The sequence below is a fragment of the Eulemur rufifrons genome, chromosome 7 (genome assembly GCF_041146395.1).
Source record: "Eulemur rufifrons isolate Redbay chromosome 7, OSU_ERuf_1, whole genome shotgun sequence".
In the NCBI taxonomy this organism is placed as follows: domain Eukaryota; kingdom Metazoa; phylum Chordata; class Mammalia; order Primates; family Lemuridae; genus Eulemur; species Eulemur rufifrons.
The window spans coordinates 209677312-209695422 of NC_090989.1; the positions used below are offsets into that span (position 1 = coordinate 209677312).

At 40.2% G+C, this 18111-nt stretch overlaps 1 protein-coding gene across 9 annotated transcripts in view; it reads right to left on the reverse strand.

The window, feature by feature from the left end:
• Positions 1-18111, reverse strand: part of NTRK2 (neurotrophic receptor tyrosine kinase 2) — a 343235-nt gene that overhangs the window by 274966 nt on the left and 50158 nt on the right. For 8 of the 9 annotated variants that reach the window (XM_069474074.1, XM_069474072.1, XM_069474071.1 and 5 more), the window contains 3 exons: positions 15283-15588; positions 3196-3231; positions 376-476 (listed from right to left, as the gene is read on the reverse strand). In XM_069474074.1, the coding sequence (XP_069330175.1) occupies positions 376-476; positions 3196-3231; positions 15283-15588 (443 nt within the window). The remainder of the gene's footprint in view (positions 1-375; positions 477-3195; positions 3232-15282; positions 15589-18111) is intronic. The other variant, XM_069474075.1, reaches the window with a different exon arrangement.

Below are 18111 nucleotides of genomic sequence, written 5' to 3' on the forward strand. Positions count from 1 at the left end.
CTGTCTCAAAAAAGTTTAAGGAGACAGATGTGAAGATGCAGTCCTTGAATGAGAAAACTGGTTTCTTGCTCTCCTAGTTTCTTGCTTCTTCTTTTAAAGGACAGATATTTGAAATAGGAACCACTAATAATCAAAAGTGGTGCACAAAAGGAGAAACCAATAAGTCAAAGGCTATATAGCACCTGTATCACTTTTCTTAAATCTTTCTATTAATATAAATTAATATATTATTTTATTAAAATCTATTCTATATTTTAAAGCCCTATTTACATCTGAATAATAAAAATGTCTTGTTGAAGCAGCTACATTCCTCTAACATGTAAGTATCCAAAATGCTCAGAACCAATCGAGTAAACACCAATTTATTCCACTCACCGAGAGATGTTCCCGACCAGGTGTGTCAGCAACCCCAGTGGAAGGGATATCGTTACTTCTGTTGGTGGTGTCCCCAATGTCATTTGCTGCAGTCCCATAATCTTAAATTGGAGAAGGGAGAAAGAGAAGGAACATGAAGCTGTCATTAGGTTGCCAACTAACATGAGGCCAGAGTGAGACCCAGAACGAAGCAAGACAAATCCCAAAGATTCCAAACCACTGGCAGCCTGGCTGTGGGGCAGCGTGACCAGGCTCCTGAGTCAACTGCACAACACCAAGACTTTATTCGACCCAGATCTTTACTTTATTGTTCTGTTGGTCACATCCTAAACCTGGTTCAGGGTTTTTTCTTTGCACCTAAGAATATACCCCTTTATCGATGGCATATTTAAAACAAATACAAAAGGCAACCCATCATCTAAAAGTCATAAATTTGTAGACCTGGAAGGGTTTTTAGAGACTGAGCTTAACTGACAGTTTTACAGCTAACGAATGTCAACTGAGGAAAGTTAAATGATCAGTCTAAGGCCACCTAGCAAGAAGGTGGCCGAGCCCAGACATGGCCCCAGACTTGAAAGAAGCAACACTGCTTCCTGGGGCAGGTACATATTACCTGAATAAAGGGCAGACACTTAAGATGAAACACGAAATCTGCATCGTGATGGAACTTGGGTCCATGCATGAACTTTTCTGAAGAGTTCTGAATTGCCAATCATTGCTGTTTCAGAATTATTAATAGAAAGACCCACAGGATACTTAGAATTGTAAAGCTATGCTCTCATATCACCAAGTCTCAAATGCAGGTGCCATCTTCTGGATCAATTTGAGTCTATGTGGATCAAGATGGAAATAATGACTGATTTTTTTGAGGGCAGTCAAAATTTTTATTGGTATTAATAATATCACATATGAAATGTCATAGAAAACTCTTGGTAAACTTACTGCAGACAATGTTGTTTATGATGTTTATATTTTAATTCTAAATGGGTACAGTTCCTTCAATTTCCATCCTGGAGAAGCTACCTCATTAACTGAGCCCCAGCTAAACTTCTCTAGGTACACCCATCATGCTGGCCTCGGGGCAACCAATTTAAATTGTATTTTTATTAGCGGAGTGTTCCTTTGTGAATAGATAGTAACACGGAAAACATCTATTTTCTATCTGTATGCTGTTTCATTCTTAATGCCAAAAACCATATTCTCACAGATTTTATTCTGAGTATCTTAAAACTTACTGATTTCAAACACTAACAGATATAATTTATTTCTTTTTCCCTCTTCATATTATAGCCAACCACTCATGCAAAATTTCAGTCATTAAAGTGTCTATAATTTAATATCATGCCATTTTAGTCCAAAGATCAAAAGTGGGATCTGAAGCCAATGGGAAAATGACATTTTTAAAGTCTTGAAGTCACTGGAAAGTGGACCCAAACATAACTTTAAAATGTAAAATCACAATCCAAACATATTACTCTGTCATAGAATTTGAGATATTTTCCCTTTAAACCATACCAAGACAAATAAAGACCAAAACACACAAATCACATGCACAAAATCAACCAAACAACAGTTTGGAGGAAATATGCCTTAATATACATAAGCAGGTATAAGACAATATAATTCCCCAGTTAAAATCAGCTCAAGTTAAATACACACACATATAATAGACATATAAATAGAATCATTTTATAGAAAAAAATAAAATGTTAATAAAGATATATATTAAAGAATGGAATATTTTATAGAATAAATCTATCAATATGACATTTTAATCAATCTAACTTTTCATCATTCTTAAATTTCAAGCCAAGTCCTGAAACATTGCCTGCCACTTCCCTAAACAGTGGCTTCCTGATCACAAAGGTGGTTCAGAAATCTGTTAAAGATGGGCTTTCACACCTAGTAAAGCATCCTTGGTATTTGAACAAAATAGCAAAGCAGAGATGAGCTATTTGAGGCAACAGCTAATATAGTGGACCTTTGGTTTCTTTCCTTTCACATTCCCAAGAGAACTCCATTTTGTTCAAGGGGTTTAACCTATCAATCTCTGGGGAAGCAGACCTAAATGTTCGGGGTGGGTCTAAGTAGTCAAGGGTTAATCCCTCCCCCTTATCAGTAATGAGAGCAAGAATGGACCATGACCCAGTGGGGTCTTGAATCTAATACAAAGAGGGCCTGGTGGAGGTCTCTGGGAAAGTTCTCGTCTGGGAAACCTTCAGAAGCTCCTTCCTTCCTCCCGTCAATGTGAGTGGCACAGCAGCCTCTCTGCTGACATCCGCTTACAACCGTAAGGGGAACCAGCCTTCACTGAAGCTGGCACTACAGCGAGAGAGTGCAGAGATGAAGAGAATTTAGGTCCCTGATGACACAGTTAAGCGGCTGGTTTAACCAACCCTAAAGCAAGCCCTGCCTTTGAGGTTTCTCAAAGCCAAACTTCTTTATTACACAAGAAATATAATTTCGAATTGGGTTTACTGTCATAGCCAGAAACCGATACACTTCCCTTTTCTTGGTAGTCATGGCTTTTAAACAGGTAATTAATTCCCAATTATGAAAAAAAAAATGTCTTTTACAGCCAGCAAAATGGATTTACTACTTCCAAGAACAGAACATGAGAGAGAAAGTGCTATTTACAGGCACTACAAATGTCAAGGGAAAATGGCATCAATATCGAACGATTTTTGAAAAGTATTTTTGACTATGTAATGCATAAAGTGTATATATTTAACTGAGCTTAGAGGTCTTCTTTTAGTTGATTTATTTCATTATACACAAACATTTGGAAAACATACAAGGTAAAGAAAACATGATAGCTACCTTCATAAATTACATCAGGATAATTCGGGTTTGCACCTAAAAAGAAAAACAGAAAAGATTTGTAAGCATGCATTTGGAGTGTAGAAATTTCTAACCTATACCAACTAAAATAAGATAAATATACATTGAAGGTTTTATAATTGAATAGACTGTTTTATAAGACATGGTAAATAAAATGTAAAATTCTTGGTTTGTTTCACAATAAGTCTGTTCCCCACTCCGGTCCTCCAATTTCCACCCCTACCAAAAAGCAAAGACTAAGGAGAACTCACAAATCACTCTGGAAAAACTTCAGCAATAAATGAATTATAACTATTTCTTTCTTTTTTTTTTTTTTTTTTGGGGGGGTACTGTTTCTATTATACAGTTGGCCATTTTCATTGCAATTTTGGTGTTCTTATTCCAGAAACAGGTAATTTTCATACCACTTTTCTTATTCTTAGGGCTTAGGGGTTACTGTCAAACTATGTGTAGCAGGGCCATTTGCATTTAGGAACATATGATTAACTACCCTGCATAATAATATGCAGAGCACAATTTTGCTCTCCATTTAGTCTTTAGGGGGGTTCTAGGCTGAAGAAACCTTTTATGCCCTAATACAACACAGAAAACTAAAAGGTACTTCCCGAAAGTATTTACAAATAAAAAGTTAGAAATAAATGTTATGTCAGAAAGAAATGTAAAAGTATACTAACTTAATTTTTTTTGGATGGCTCTGCAGTTACCAAGATGATCGGAATATTTTGCTTTAAGGTATTCTGAGACTTGCTAAAAACATTTTAAATTTTTTTAAAAACTCAGCATCAACAAGACCTGGTGACAAAAACATTTGCTACTTATTCTCCAATCAGAGCTAACTAGGTCTCTACATGAAAGTCTACTTGGAAATAAAATTAAATTTTGTTATAACATTTAAGTGATTGCAAAATGAAATTCCAAAGCTATTTCCTATGCTTTTAGTCCTCACTTGCCATGTGAAACAGTAAAACTTGTAAACCATAAAGCTTACTCAGTTTTCATTTCACTTCTGAACCCTGAGCAGGAAAATGCCATTAAAATAGAGTGAAATGAGCCAATTTTCTGTTCATGCATTCCCCAGTGAATAATCAAGGTTAGTCTAAATGAAGAACCAAATAAAAGTGGCCCCAATATTCAAATTAGAATTTTAACACATTTCAAAACTAGAAAAATATCAATTTTAGCAGGGAAAAAATGAAATGAATGGCTGTGTACTTCAATTCAGGGAGGCTGCATACTACTGGGTAGTCCATGCTTTGCACAACTTGGGTGGGGAGGGGTCACCTTTCATATTGTAGTCCATGTGAAGAGCACCATCTGAAATTGTGCAGTGCACAACCTGGGCAGCCATACGTGGTGGCATTGTATGGATTCATGCAAAGTCGTTGATTCCAGTAAATTTCAACAGTATTCTGAGGAGTTTTATTATCCCAAATACCATTTAAAAGTAGTTTTGAGTTACGATATGTCAATATGTTAATATGTATTATCAGAATTATTTGTAGCTATTATGACAGCCTGAGAAGAAACTTGAAAGCTGCCCTGCAGTCTGAGGGGTAATTCAGTGAATAAAGCAGCAGGAAGCCCCAGTGGAAGCCCTTGCAATGTCACTTGCAGGGCACTCACTTGTCCTCTGAAGTCTTTTCCCTTTGCAAAAGCCTTAGACCAAATGGTGTCCCCTTCACCATGGGGACTGACTACACCTGCTGAAGGAAAGGTTCTCTAACTCCAAGAGAGCAAGTCATTCTTTGAACTACTCAGTAATTTATTATTTCAGGAAATCTCACTCTGCCCTCTTTGCTCTGTGCCCCTCCACACAGTCTGAGAGTTCGAACTTCAAACCCAGCCTTCCACATGTGATTATAAACAGGTATTTGTCAGGCAGGAAGGTAGAACCTATTGTAGTTCACAATTCATTAACTTGATTTATAATTTTTAAATATATGGATAGAAGTATGTGAATCTTAATTTGCACTAGGGTGATCAATCATCCCAGGTTGCCTGTGACTGAGGGGACTCCTGATTCATTGGACTTTAAGTTTTAAAATCGGGGCATTCCCGGCCAAATCCTTCCAGTTGGCCCAGGACCAAGGGCCTTCCCTGGATGCGGGGCTTTCACAGCTTAAAGTGGGAGGAATTGGTCACTCTGGTTTGTTCTCATGCCCTCACGGGCCCCTACACGCGTAAGAGAAGAGCCTGTATTCACCATCGCTTTTACACATCCAACTCCGTAAGAATATGTAAAAAGACTGAGGATTCAGAGCCAGATTTATCTCAGCCACACATTTAAACGGCCTCAGTGAATATGAATGACGTACAGGTTTAATCTGCCTCATCGCAGCAAGAGAACACCCAAACACACTACCCACACAAAACCCCTAAGAAGATCCAAGAACATCAAACCGATCCAATGCATCAAATGTCAGGGACAGAAAACAGGAGTCAGGGTGGGATCAAAAACAAAAGCGTTTAGCCCATAATCTAGAAAACAGGTCACTTTCCAGACTTATGATTCAGATCAGTGCATGCTTTTCCTACCAAGTGCACCAGCAAAGCCATCAGGCCATATGTAAACTTTCCTGAAAAACACTATTTTTTCCTAACTTCATTTTCCCAGATGTATGAGAAGTACTGTCACTTTACTTTTGTTGCCAGGAATAGCCAAATTTAGTGAAGATTATGAAACTCGCAGAAAGACAATGTGGGAGGAACAATAACAGGTTTTTTTCCCCTCCCAAGCATACTGTGCTATGTCTGACAAGGGGTCTACACACAAGATAAAGAAATGCCTGTCAGTATAACAGGTTTAGGGAGACTGGCATACGGGAGGACACACAGATCTAGAGTTTATGAAAAACAAGGGCCACATTACTCCAGTTGACCCCAACTCATCAATATATTTGCTCCTAGCAACTTCCCAGGCAAGCAAAACCTCCCATGACATTTACACTCCAATAGTGAGGTATTTATTAACACCATTTTAAATGTAGACAGAAAAAATCACCACTTCCTTTTTAGACCTCTAGCAATGGTCAAATTTTGAAGATATCCTGCCATTTTTAAGTCTAACTGGTTCCTATGACTTAGTTTAAATATGTTCATCATATGTCATTACATACTGTTATATGCTAAAGTTAGGAATGAACGTCTGTTGGAGATATTCAGGACTAAAAGGTCAATGAGGAAGGACAAACACGAGCTATGAGGAAAAAAATTCAAGGAAAAGACAATGAATGAAAACTAGAGAAGCAGCATTGGTCTTAAGCCACACCCCTGTAGTGGGCATTTGAAAAAGGTTATTATGCTTCCTTGAATGCTGTCCTAGTAGTAGCGTCCATCAAATCAGAAATCTCAGATTTAGGCAGAAAGAGGTGGCATCAAGCTCTAAAGCTTCATGTTGGGAATTTGTGGAAATCTGGGAGCTCCATTCAACCCACTGGTGCTCCAAATCAGTGGCAGATCTAGACTCCTCTACACAAGTGTAGGAGCTGGAACTCCTCCCCAGCTGAACGAAGTGAGGGCCCAGTACCAACATCTGCTCACCTGATGGTCAAATTCTGGTTTTCAATGAGATTGTTAAGCGTCCTAAGGTGCCACACTCACTTTTACTGTGTTCTTGACCTAAGGAATGTCATCAAGAATTATGGGAAGGGAGTAGCCAGTCCGGAGTGCAGCCTGAAGCGTCCCCAGTGAAAGGAACAGAGGGGACGGTAGCCTGGCCATGGTCACCCTCCTGACCAAGATCCACAGTGAACAGGTGAGGTCCGCACCTCCGAGGGACGACCTCTTGGGGCATTTAGCCTTTTACATGTAAGAGACAGAATCACTTTTTTCTTTCCTCAACAGCATGAAACCCAAGCACTTCACCATGCTCTTAATTCCATGCTAAAATAACCTAAAGTGGGGCCTTTTTATTTCAACCTTCTAACCTCTATGATAGCTCACGAGTAAATCTTATGACTTTCTATAAATCTTTGTGAGTAAATCTTTATGGCTTTTTAACTGTAAGATTCTGCAGCTAAAGGGAAAATGCATTTGTAGAATAAAAAAATAAATTGTGGGAAGAGAAGAAGCCTCACAGTATGGTTCATTTTCCATTCTGCTACCAAGATAAAAATAATGGGGAGGCCAGAAAGACACATCTTTTTCCTTCCTTTAAGCTTTTAGTCTCCCTGTAATGCTATAAAAAAAAAAAAAAAAAGAAAAAAGAAAAGAAAAGGAAAAAAGGGGAAAAAAAAGACTTTTCTTTCAATTCTATTTGCAGGCTCTGTTTGGTATGATCTTGAAAAATATTTCGAAGAATTCCATATGATAAAGCAATAGCAAAAGATCTGTTCTATTCAAATAAACTGTCCTTGCTTTGTCAACAGTGTTTTTTTTTCTAACACATAAGACTTTCAGCTCCATCTTCTCTTCCCTTTCTGAACAGCAGGTTGAACTCAGGGCCTGAAAACACTGGGGGTTCGGATGTCTGGGTTTCAGTTCTGGCTGAACCACTAATTTCCTATGCAGCACTGGGAGTCTCTTCCCTCTTTCTGTAACAAAGGAGTCTTCCATAAGACAGGAGAGGATAATAGCCTTGGCTTTGGCAACTCCTCGGGAGCTTCAGGAAGCATAATTAATTAACATTAGTACTCCTGAGATATAAAGAGCTATTTAAGTATAAATCTTAATTATCATGATTATTATGAATCTATGGCCAAACCATGCTCCCCTCGGTTGTTTAAGGCAGAAAAGCAGGTAGAATTTTCTTTCCTTTCACCTCCGGGACAAGAAATGGGTCCTGACAAATAGCCTAAGGGACTAAGGGAAAAACAGTATAAAGCTGGGGGGGGGGAGCATTTTTTTAATGCATAACATTTGGAGAAATTTCCTCTCCCGTTCTTTGGCCTAAGTACACCAAATCTAAATCCGCCAGTTTGGGGCAATTCTAAGTGCTGCAGAGAACTCTAGTTCATCCAGACGTCATGAATCTTTTGATAAAACAGCACGAAAGGAGTAGCTGTGGGCAAAGCTCTTCCAATATTTATAGTTTGTTCCTGACGTGCATTTCGCATAGGAGGCAAGTGCTCCTGAATTAGGAAGCATAAGTCACTGACTCCCACTGCTTGTGTGAATGAGCATTCTTGAGCTGTGACATTCTTCCTGAATGAGTGGGCCACAGAGACACTCTTTATGCTCTGCCTAAAGAATGGTAAGCTTTAAAACAAGGGTATTTTATCATCTAATGCTCTGGTTAGGTTTGCTCCAAGCCCAAAGCATTAAATCATTTGGGAAATGATTTTAATAAAAGAATCGACTCTTAATCAATGCGTTCACATTTATAGAAGTATCTGACCGGCCGCCAAAATTCTTGCAACTTGTGCTATCTGATCAGAGGATGCGAACAAACGTTCCAGGTTTCTTCCTCAGAATAAGTCATAAGCAATGTCTCTGCCATTAATTTCTGCTTCAAAGTCTGCTTAAAAAGAAACCCTCATCACTTCTAATCACCACTCGGCCTCCATGCACACTGTCCTGTTCATGAAGGGACTTTTCTATGTGTAGGATTGAATTCCAATGACAGCCACATAGTGGATCAATTTCATCTTACACAAGTCTTTATTTTTGGCCTGTAAGCTAAATAGGATACATGAGAATCTTTGGAGAATCCTCAGATAACCCTCGCCTCAGTATGTGTGCGCCTGAAACCGCTGTCTCTACTTTTTATTCACTCTCCCAAGCCTTCTTAAGCTACATATTGAATTCATCCTACTTCTTGCCAAACCCAATTAGAAGTCATCTCTGTGCACCATCTAGTCTATATTTTTATCATCATGACTATTTGATATCCTCAGGGAGCACAGGTGAGGTCATCGTGGTGGATGCCTAACCAGTTCTTCCAGTGGCTCCCCCAGGTGCTGGGGGGCATCCTCACTACTCACCGTGTGGTCCATGACCAGCAACATCATTATGATCTGGGAGCCTGTGAGAAATGCATCATCTTAGGCCCTTTTCCAGATCCACTGAATCATAATCTGCATTTTAACAGAGTTCCCAGGAGTTTTGGATGTGCATTAAAGCTTGGATGTCCTGATTTACAATTCACTGAGAAATTTTACCAGAGTCAAAAAATCCCAGTGGACATAAAGGATGACGATTTTTCAATGAAACATAGAGGAAGAGACAGATAACCAAATATTGGGGCGGGGTATCTCTGACCACAGCTATAAAAAAAGGGGGACAGGGCAGGTTGGTTTTGTTCCCAAAGACATCCCTCTGGGCCCCATTCCAAATGACGAGGGGGAGGAGAAAGAGCTTAGACAGCAGAGAGAGCCAACATTTATCCACCCTCTCTAGGAACAAAGCCTTGACTTAGTCTTCTCCTTAAGGGGCCAAGTCTAGAAGGCTCACGTAGTAAAATAAGGAAGGGCAAAGCCAGTCTGTGATAAAACCACTTTTGGGTGGAAAGTTTCTCCCTCCCTGATGGCTACAAAGCATAAACACAAAGGGAGGTGAGAAATGTGCACCTCCTTTATGATACCCTCAGTGCCTGCCTAGGAAGAGGACAACACCGAGCACCCGCCTACCGTGTGTCAGGCACTGCATCGGGCACGGCAGATACGCTCAACTTTACAGCAACCTTCTAAGTAGATGCTAGAACCCTCCATTTTGTAGAGAAGGAAAGTCACATTCCACACTCCTAGGTGTAAAGAAAATTACTCAAAGCCACACAGGTCATGGTGGATGGAACTCAGATCGGAAATTAAATCAGATTAGAGTCCAAAATCCAAACTCTTCCCACTATATCAAAGTTTCCCTTTAAATAATGTGGAGAGTGGGGACTAACTATGCATAAGATTCCAAGTTCAAACGTCAGTTCTGAATAAGTCATTTGGACTGAGAGCAAGTAATAGGAGTTTATCTCATTAAAAGTAAAATCTTAGTGGTTCCACCTAGTCTACTTAATAGTCTGTTCAACGGCTTTTCCAGAAAAGAAAACATTCAAAGGGGTGCTTTTATCCTTCACTGTCTATAATTTCTGCATGCCTTCAGCTAGGTCTTGCCTAGTACCAGGGCAGGGACACCTCTGGGAATTAGAAGTTGATCTCTTAGAAGCAGGTTGAAGCAACCTCAAAAAGGAGCAAGGGGCAAGAATGAAAGGCCAAGTGTTTCTCCACCCTTCACTATTTTATGGGTGGTCAGGGTATTCTCCTGTACAGGGACAGGGGCTGAGCTTTACTTCCCAGTCCCACACCTCACCCCCGCCACGTTCCCAAGAAGTAGGGTCCACGTTGTCTTGAGTTTTGTAACTCACTACAAGGGGTAGCCAGCCCGTTTCTCCTACCTCCAGAGAGAGCTGACACCTTGTGCAACATCCCCAGATTTTAGCATAACAGGATGCTAATGAGACTCTTCCTGCCTTGGTAACTGACACCGAAGTGGATGAGAGGCGCTCAGAGGCACAATTCACAAAGGAACTGGCTGAGACCTGGACCCATGTCCTTCAAAATGCCTGATTCACCTTGAGACTTTAAGAGGTCCCCAGGAGGAGAGAGCAAGGCAGGACTTACAAAGAACTTTCTCTGGGGAAGTGTTGCCATGTCACCACCCCACCAATGCTTCCACAGAGCCACTTGGAGAGCTTGAATTGTGTTTCCTACAGGAGGATGGCTCAGAAGATAAGGCCTGACTCTTGCCAGGGAAGGAGAAAGCGACCTGCAGCTGTAGGATGTAGGTGGCATTTGGTTCCACCTGTACACCCAGGCGACAAGGGATCATGAGTGCTCCCTGTGGACCAGGCAGAGGCAGCACAGAAGAAAGCCTCTGTGGGGAGCGTTAGGTCTTGTCAACAGGGCCTCCTGGAGGGGCAGAGGGACCCCCATCAATACAAAGCTGCTTCCTGGAGGAAGAAGTTGCTTCCCCCAGCTGGAGCAGAGGTATGTTTGTTTATGCCATGGAAACTGCAGAGAAAGGGATCTCCAAGAACCCACAGAGGAATGTCCAAGAAAAAATGTCCAAGTATCAGCACTGAACATTCCCAGGTACCAAGAGCACAAAGCAAACTTCCCTGCCATCCCCCACACCCATCCCCTTCCACCTGGGCAGCAGAGGGGCTGAAATCTCAGCAAACTCCAGCCCCCACCCCATTCTGCCAGCCTGAACTTGGCCAGAAGATCAAGTCCAGAGTTTTAATTTCTAGCTCAGATGGGACATGTTGTTTCTCAATTGAGCTTCTGACTACAGTCCAAAATGACCAAAAGATTGCTAGTCATGAGCAAAAAAATTTTTGCATGGCTGAGTTCTCCTCCAGAGCAGTGAGGCTCACCCTTGGTTACTCATTGGAATCACTGGGGAATCTTAAAAACAAAAAATGCCAAAGCCTAAGTCTCATCTGGGAGCCACCAAATCAGAATTGCTAAAGGCAGGCACCAGAATGTGTATTAAAAAATGTAATCAAATAAAATAATAGTGAAAAGCCCCCAGTTGATTCTAATGTTCAACAAGGTGCTGGAAGCTACTGCTCTGGGAGCCTGGGAAGATTCCTCCTCGTGACTCCATTGTAAAGGGACAATGGAAAACAAAAATAAAGTAAAACTACGACAGTTTGACTGTCACAAGTTACGCTCTTCAGTGTGCTAGAAAGATGGACACTACGGTGCTCTAGATTTCATATTGAAGCTGAAAGTTGCTTTAAACACAATCCCAAACTAACCAGAGCTGAGTTAAGTTCTTAAATGTGGGATCCAAAATGATAGTGTCTGGAGTCTGAGAATGTCTTTTCTCCCTTTCTGAGCTACTAGCCAGGTTTCCAGTGATTAACAGACGGGGAAGGCATTGGCTTGGTTACTGGGGTCTTGCTGACATCTAAAGATCTGATAGCACCTGTCCTTCCATAGTAGCGCCCCGGCTGGGGCAGTGGTAGGGTCTGCACGGCCCCAGCACTCTCAAAAGACATTACATGGGGATCTTGGTTTGCTAGGCCTCTCCCCTTTAATGCCTGCCTCCCATCCTCACGCCTTGGGAAAGGCACCCCTTGGCCTGGGCTGATGCTGGATCAAGGTCTATCTGCCCCACCCATCCTCCAAGTGGGGATCAGAGCATCTGCCACCCCATCCCAGTGTCCCAGTGTAGTGCACCATGAGGCAGTAAAGGCTACCAAGACTGTCATTACATCCAATCAGACCCTCCTCTTCCATCCTTACCAATTTTTGTTTTAGGGACTTTTGGTCGACTTGTTTTAATTTATGCTTCAATTTCTTTCGCAATTCTTCATTCTCTGTTTTCAAAAATGAGTTCCTAAGCAAAGCGGCCATCGCGCGGAAATCTCAGTTCTAAGCTGAATGAGGTGCACACATTCTAAGGGACCCCAGAGCTGTCACATGAACTCTTCCGGCTCTGTGGGGAAATGCAAGGGCGTCAGGGTGAGCCTGGGCTGCCTGCTTCCTTCTAAGCCAGGAAACTTGCAACGTAAAAAAAACGGGGAGGAGGACCTCAGCAAAACAACTGGGGGAAAAGTAAGTGAAACTTCTTACCAAAAAGGTTTGTGAAAGCTAAACTTCTTCATCAATTACTATATGATGACAGCAGAAATGCTGCTGGAATATAAGGCCAAACTTAACCTGTTGTTCTTAACATGAAATGTATCTTTAGGCCAGAATTTTTTTTCTTCTTTTTCGATTTGTTTATTTTCCTTTAGTTTTAAAGGAGGGCAAGAGAGAAAAGAAGCAATCCTAAGAAAGGTCATTATCTGTATGCTATGGCTATGGGTCTCCTCGACACCCACAAAGATTCTACCCAAGCCAAGTAGGGTCAATATCTAATTGGTCCCACTGCTTTATGGCCCAGGAGGGCCATTTACATCCACCATCCCCCTGAGCCAAGTCTCCTTCATTTCCACTTTCATTTGTTGCTTCTTGAATAGCTGGTACTTGAGTAAATAGTTAAAGAAAAAAAATCATTCTTTTCTAAAACCAGATATTTATATTTTAAAGACCTAACAAAAATGAATAAGTGAACGAGAAGAGAGAAAGAGAAGAAAAACATCTCCATAAAATTTAGCTTAATTTTTATTTTATACAGGAAATAAATTATTTCTTTTAAAGGGAGTGTTTAAAAGACTCCAAGCCATTCTTATGCCAGAAAACAATTTTTTCCCATCACTAGCTAAGTTAAAATGAACAGAGATATCAATAAAAATGAGGCCACATGGATAAAAGGAGTTCAGCACTACCAAATATTAGTGCCATATAGAAATGTTCAAAAGAAAATACATCAAAATCCTACCTAAAACAGAAGCTCCTGGCTTTACACTGACAGTAAGAACTGTGCATGTATCAAAGGACACAGATCACTTCTGATAGCTTTTAAACTCTAGACCTTCACCCTGAATCAAATTTCCCCCTGACAGTTTCAAAAGGCATTGATGAAATGCAAATAACGTCTAAAGTTCAATTACTAGTAATGCACCAATATTAGCCTCTTAGTAGTGACAACGGTACTGCAGTGACATGTTAACAGTGGGGGCTGGGTGGATACTGGGATCTCTCTGCACTACCTCTGCAATGTCTCTGCCAATCTAAAATTATTCACAAATACAAAGTTTATTTAAGAAGGAACAAAAAGCTGTTGTCCCAAACCAGAGTCTCCAGATTTAACTATGAAGCTGTTATTCCCTCAAACATGCAGGAATGTAGAGACTTACTACAGCAACCGCAGCCAAGCAGCTAAACTCTCAATTAAGAGAAAGATTTAATGCAAAAGACAACAACAGCCAGGGGTGTCTGGGTATCGCGTCCAAACATAGCTTGTTTTATGTGTTCCTAAAGGGCTGTTTGTAAATCAAACTTACATAATTCAAATCACATTTTGAAAACATTAATGGAGGCTATACATTTAAAAAGATGTTTAGTAAATACCAGGATAATAGGAACTTATTTTTCAATGAGAAATACTGCGTTCTCATCTACTGTTTAGCAAAGGTGGCTTTGCACGGGTCACCTTTGTCCATGGTGCACCCTGTGAGCCACACAGCTGCATGTTGCCCAAGCAGCCCCTGCCCACAGGTCTCCAGGTTTCTATTTTCCCTCCTCTCTACCAAGTCTTCTCTGTGCGACTTGGACTAACTCAGAGCTATTACAGTGAGTAACTCTACTCACGTACAGGTCCCAACATCTAAATACAGGCCTCCACCCCCACTGTGGTAGCAAGCATTTGGGCAACAAGATTGAGCAGGTAAGAATACTCTACTGTAGGACATTATCGGAAGCAGGTGAACATAGGACAATTGTCCCACTATTACTGAAGCTCACAGTGACTCTCTCGCTGGCTATAGAAGGGACCCCTGATGCTAGCGATCCTTCCACAATCCAAACCCCAGGTAGATACTATTACCACTCCTAGAAAAACAACTCAGGATCTGAAAAGGTGACGGTCAACTCAGTCAGCCCAGGTAAGCAAAACAGTCCAGAACACTGGTTTCCTGCCCATGGATAAGAAAGCAGGATTCTCCATTCCAATGGATAAGGGGCTAGGAAATAAATCTTAAATATTTCATAAGCCAACCAAACACAGTTCATTTGCTAATGTTTTTGCATTAAACACTTGTGATGATGATAATAATCCTTTTCTCATGAAATACTGAAGCACTGTACAGTAATTAGTAATCCTGTATATATCAGACTACTATTCAAAATTACTCACTCCCCTCCTCATCTTCTTAGGAAGAGTACAATTCCCTGCCCCTCAACTTGGCTTTGGCCCAAAGACTTGCTTTGTTAGCCCATGGCATGTAGACTGAAGAACCCTGAACCTGGCCCTTAAGAAGCCTCATTTCCAGTTGTCCTCTTTCATTCTGTGTTTGCATAAGAAGCAGATCTCCTATGTAGCTGCTGCTTCTTCACCTTGCATCCCAGAATAAATACATATGGCACAAAACCACTCCAGCTGACCTACAGACCCATGACCAAGAATACACAAAGGAGTTTTAAGACACTGGGTTTGTGGATGGTTTATTGTACACATGATTTTGTCAGTAGTTGAATGCTAGACCCTACCCTCTCCCCACATGCAAAAGCATCAGGTACTCACCATCATCAATTCCAGGCCAGCCCATGAAGTGAGCAGAAATCTGTTTCTCGTCCTTCCCATACTCATTCTTGGCTATTAGAGTGTAGTCCCCGTTGTTCATGTGAGTGGGATTATCCAGCTGGAGGCAGCCGTGGTACTCCGTGTGATTGGTAACATGTATTTTAGTACAGATGTATTTGGACTCATTCAATATTGCCCCGTTATAGAACCACTGAAGCGCTGGTTTGGGGTTGCCTTTCACAGTGAATGGAATGCACCAGTGGTGGTCTGAGGTTGGAGATTCGAGAAATGTGATAGTTGGTGCAACTAAATTGAAAAAGAGAGAGTTAATAGCATCAGAAAGCTCATAATTCTCACCATCTCCAGATTTCTGTGCCATTGATAGGGGATTTTATTCAACCATTATTTGGTTTAAGAAAACACATGACCAGCAATTCTGGCATCCATCAATATTCTGTGTCATCATCAAGGTGGATTTAACTCTCTACAGAGGGCTTCAGAGAGACTCCTTCCTCTGCTCTACTGAAGACCCATGCTTCACAGTCATTTTTCAAATCTATTCAGTGTAAATAAGAACCAGCTCCACACAGATCCAAGAGATTTCTGATAGCGGAAAAGGTTCATGTGAAGTTGACTTTGGTTTCTAATATATGTATCTTGATATTATGTAGATTTATCAAAAAAATGAAGGACACTATTTTTATAGTACTTCTTCCCTAAATAATGCAAATAACAGAAATGACTTTGCAAATTTTAGCTGAAGCCCTAATCTCACATAACTTTTCTAAAACAGATCAAACTTATCCATGTAATGAATGTCACTGCTGCTGCTGATGATTAATTGTTATAAAGTATGATAAACTAATATTTTTTATTGATTGTCAATAGCAACTACTCTTTAAAGCATCACATTTCATTACGGTATGGTCCATTTTTGCAAGGATCCTAGATGCCAATGTTTTGATCTTTTAAATGTCTGGGGTTCAATCTAAGCCTGGACAAACAGACTAGAAATTATTCCAACTTTAAGTACAAAGCACTTTCTGCTTTGGGGAAACAAACATTATCAAGTAGTGTCTTTTAACAGAGTACTTATCCTGAATGAAAGTATTTAAAATCTCTCATCACTTTTTTAATGTGGCCTAACTTTGATAATTATAAATTCAGGGACTAGAAAAGACCTTGATATCTAATAGCATCATTTTTCAAATGAAGAAACCAAACTTCAATAAGGTTAAGTGAGTTGGTCAGGATTACTGACTGAGTGAGGCAGATGGGGAACAAGAATCCTGGTCTGGTGTTTCCCTCAGTAGCCCTTCCCTCTCATACCCGCCTCTTGATTGCACTTGTTCATCAAACAAAAGAGTAAAAAATATACGGCATCGTAGTCTGGGAACACACAAACACTCTCAGTAGGGTCCCTGTCCTCTGTTGTGGTCATCTTGGTTGTTAGTATCCTTATCATTTATTCCTTCTATTCTTTATCTAAACTTTGACAGATTCTTCAGACCATGATAACCACACAGATATTGACCTAAACTGAGAAAACACTCAAGTATGAGTGTCCTTAATAGAAAACAGATAATCTGATAATTTGTGCTCAGGTAAATCTTCTCTGAATACTACCTAAGAAGCAGCAAAGCTGATAAAATTGCCTAAGTCACCTTTATAACCTACAGAAAGATTTCCAGTTATCAGTGAAATTCCTCATAACTGAGCATGTGGCATTGCTGAACTCTGCACATATGTATTGTAACAGGGTTCCTTACTTTTAAGAAATGCAATATTACTAAATTTTAAATTCGCAAAGTTTAGTTGTTTGCTTTATCAAATATTTCTCAAGCCCTCCTTGAAATAGTATTTGAAAAGTACAATAGCTTTTAATGTATGATTTCATGTATAAAAATTCAATTTAAATACAATTTGGGAGGACTCTATATCAGTTACACAAAATAAGGTGCATTTCTGTATAGATGCACATACTGGAAGGTCGGTGTTACGAACCAGCCACAGCAAGGACCATGGTGGGGTAGTGGCCACACTTACCTTCCTCCCACCAGCCCAGGCCCCTATGCCTGGGACCCACTTATTCCTTCCACCATGCTCAAATGAGTTTTGGGGAGGTGCTGATTGGAGGACATAAAGTTGGAAGTGTTTGCATATGTTTGGGGATAACATTGACTTCAGGTTTCTGGGTAGGTCAAAATGATGAGAAATTATGAGTCCAGTACCCACTGGACACAGTGCTGGTATTAACAATGACAGAAGATTACAGTTGGTGATTTCAGTCCTTCACTCCAACAATCACACACTAAATGTGTGCTACAAGTGAGTATTAACCAGTATATGGACATCAGCTGTGGCTATGGGTCTACACGTGTGTAATCTGTACACATACTTACACACATGCCAATTTATGTTTTTCTCATCCAAATCCTAATCCAAACGGAGTAAAACCTCATTAATTTATACCATACCAGCTCAGAATTTGCAATGATATGAAGTGTATATGTGTGTTTTACTGAATATACATTCACACTGAATGCCATAATCTGAAATTTTAAGGTATATGTTGTATTATTTATAATACTGGAAAACAATGTACTTATGCTTAACTAAGAAGCATTGATATCTTTTATCTTAGTTTCAATGTATACAGAAATTTAAAACAGTTATAATTCCAGTTTCCTGCAGGTGATAATGATTTTCAGTAATTTAAAGAGGACTCTTCCTACCTCCTCATAGAAACTTGATGTCAAACTAATGAGGTTTTATTGCGTTAACAGTACAATTAGATGTTTGTGAAAAGCCAAAAAACATTTTAGGTAT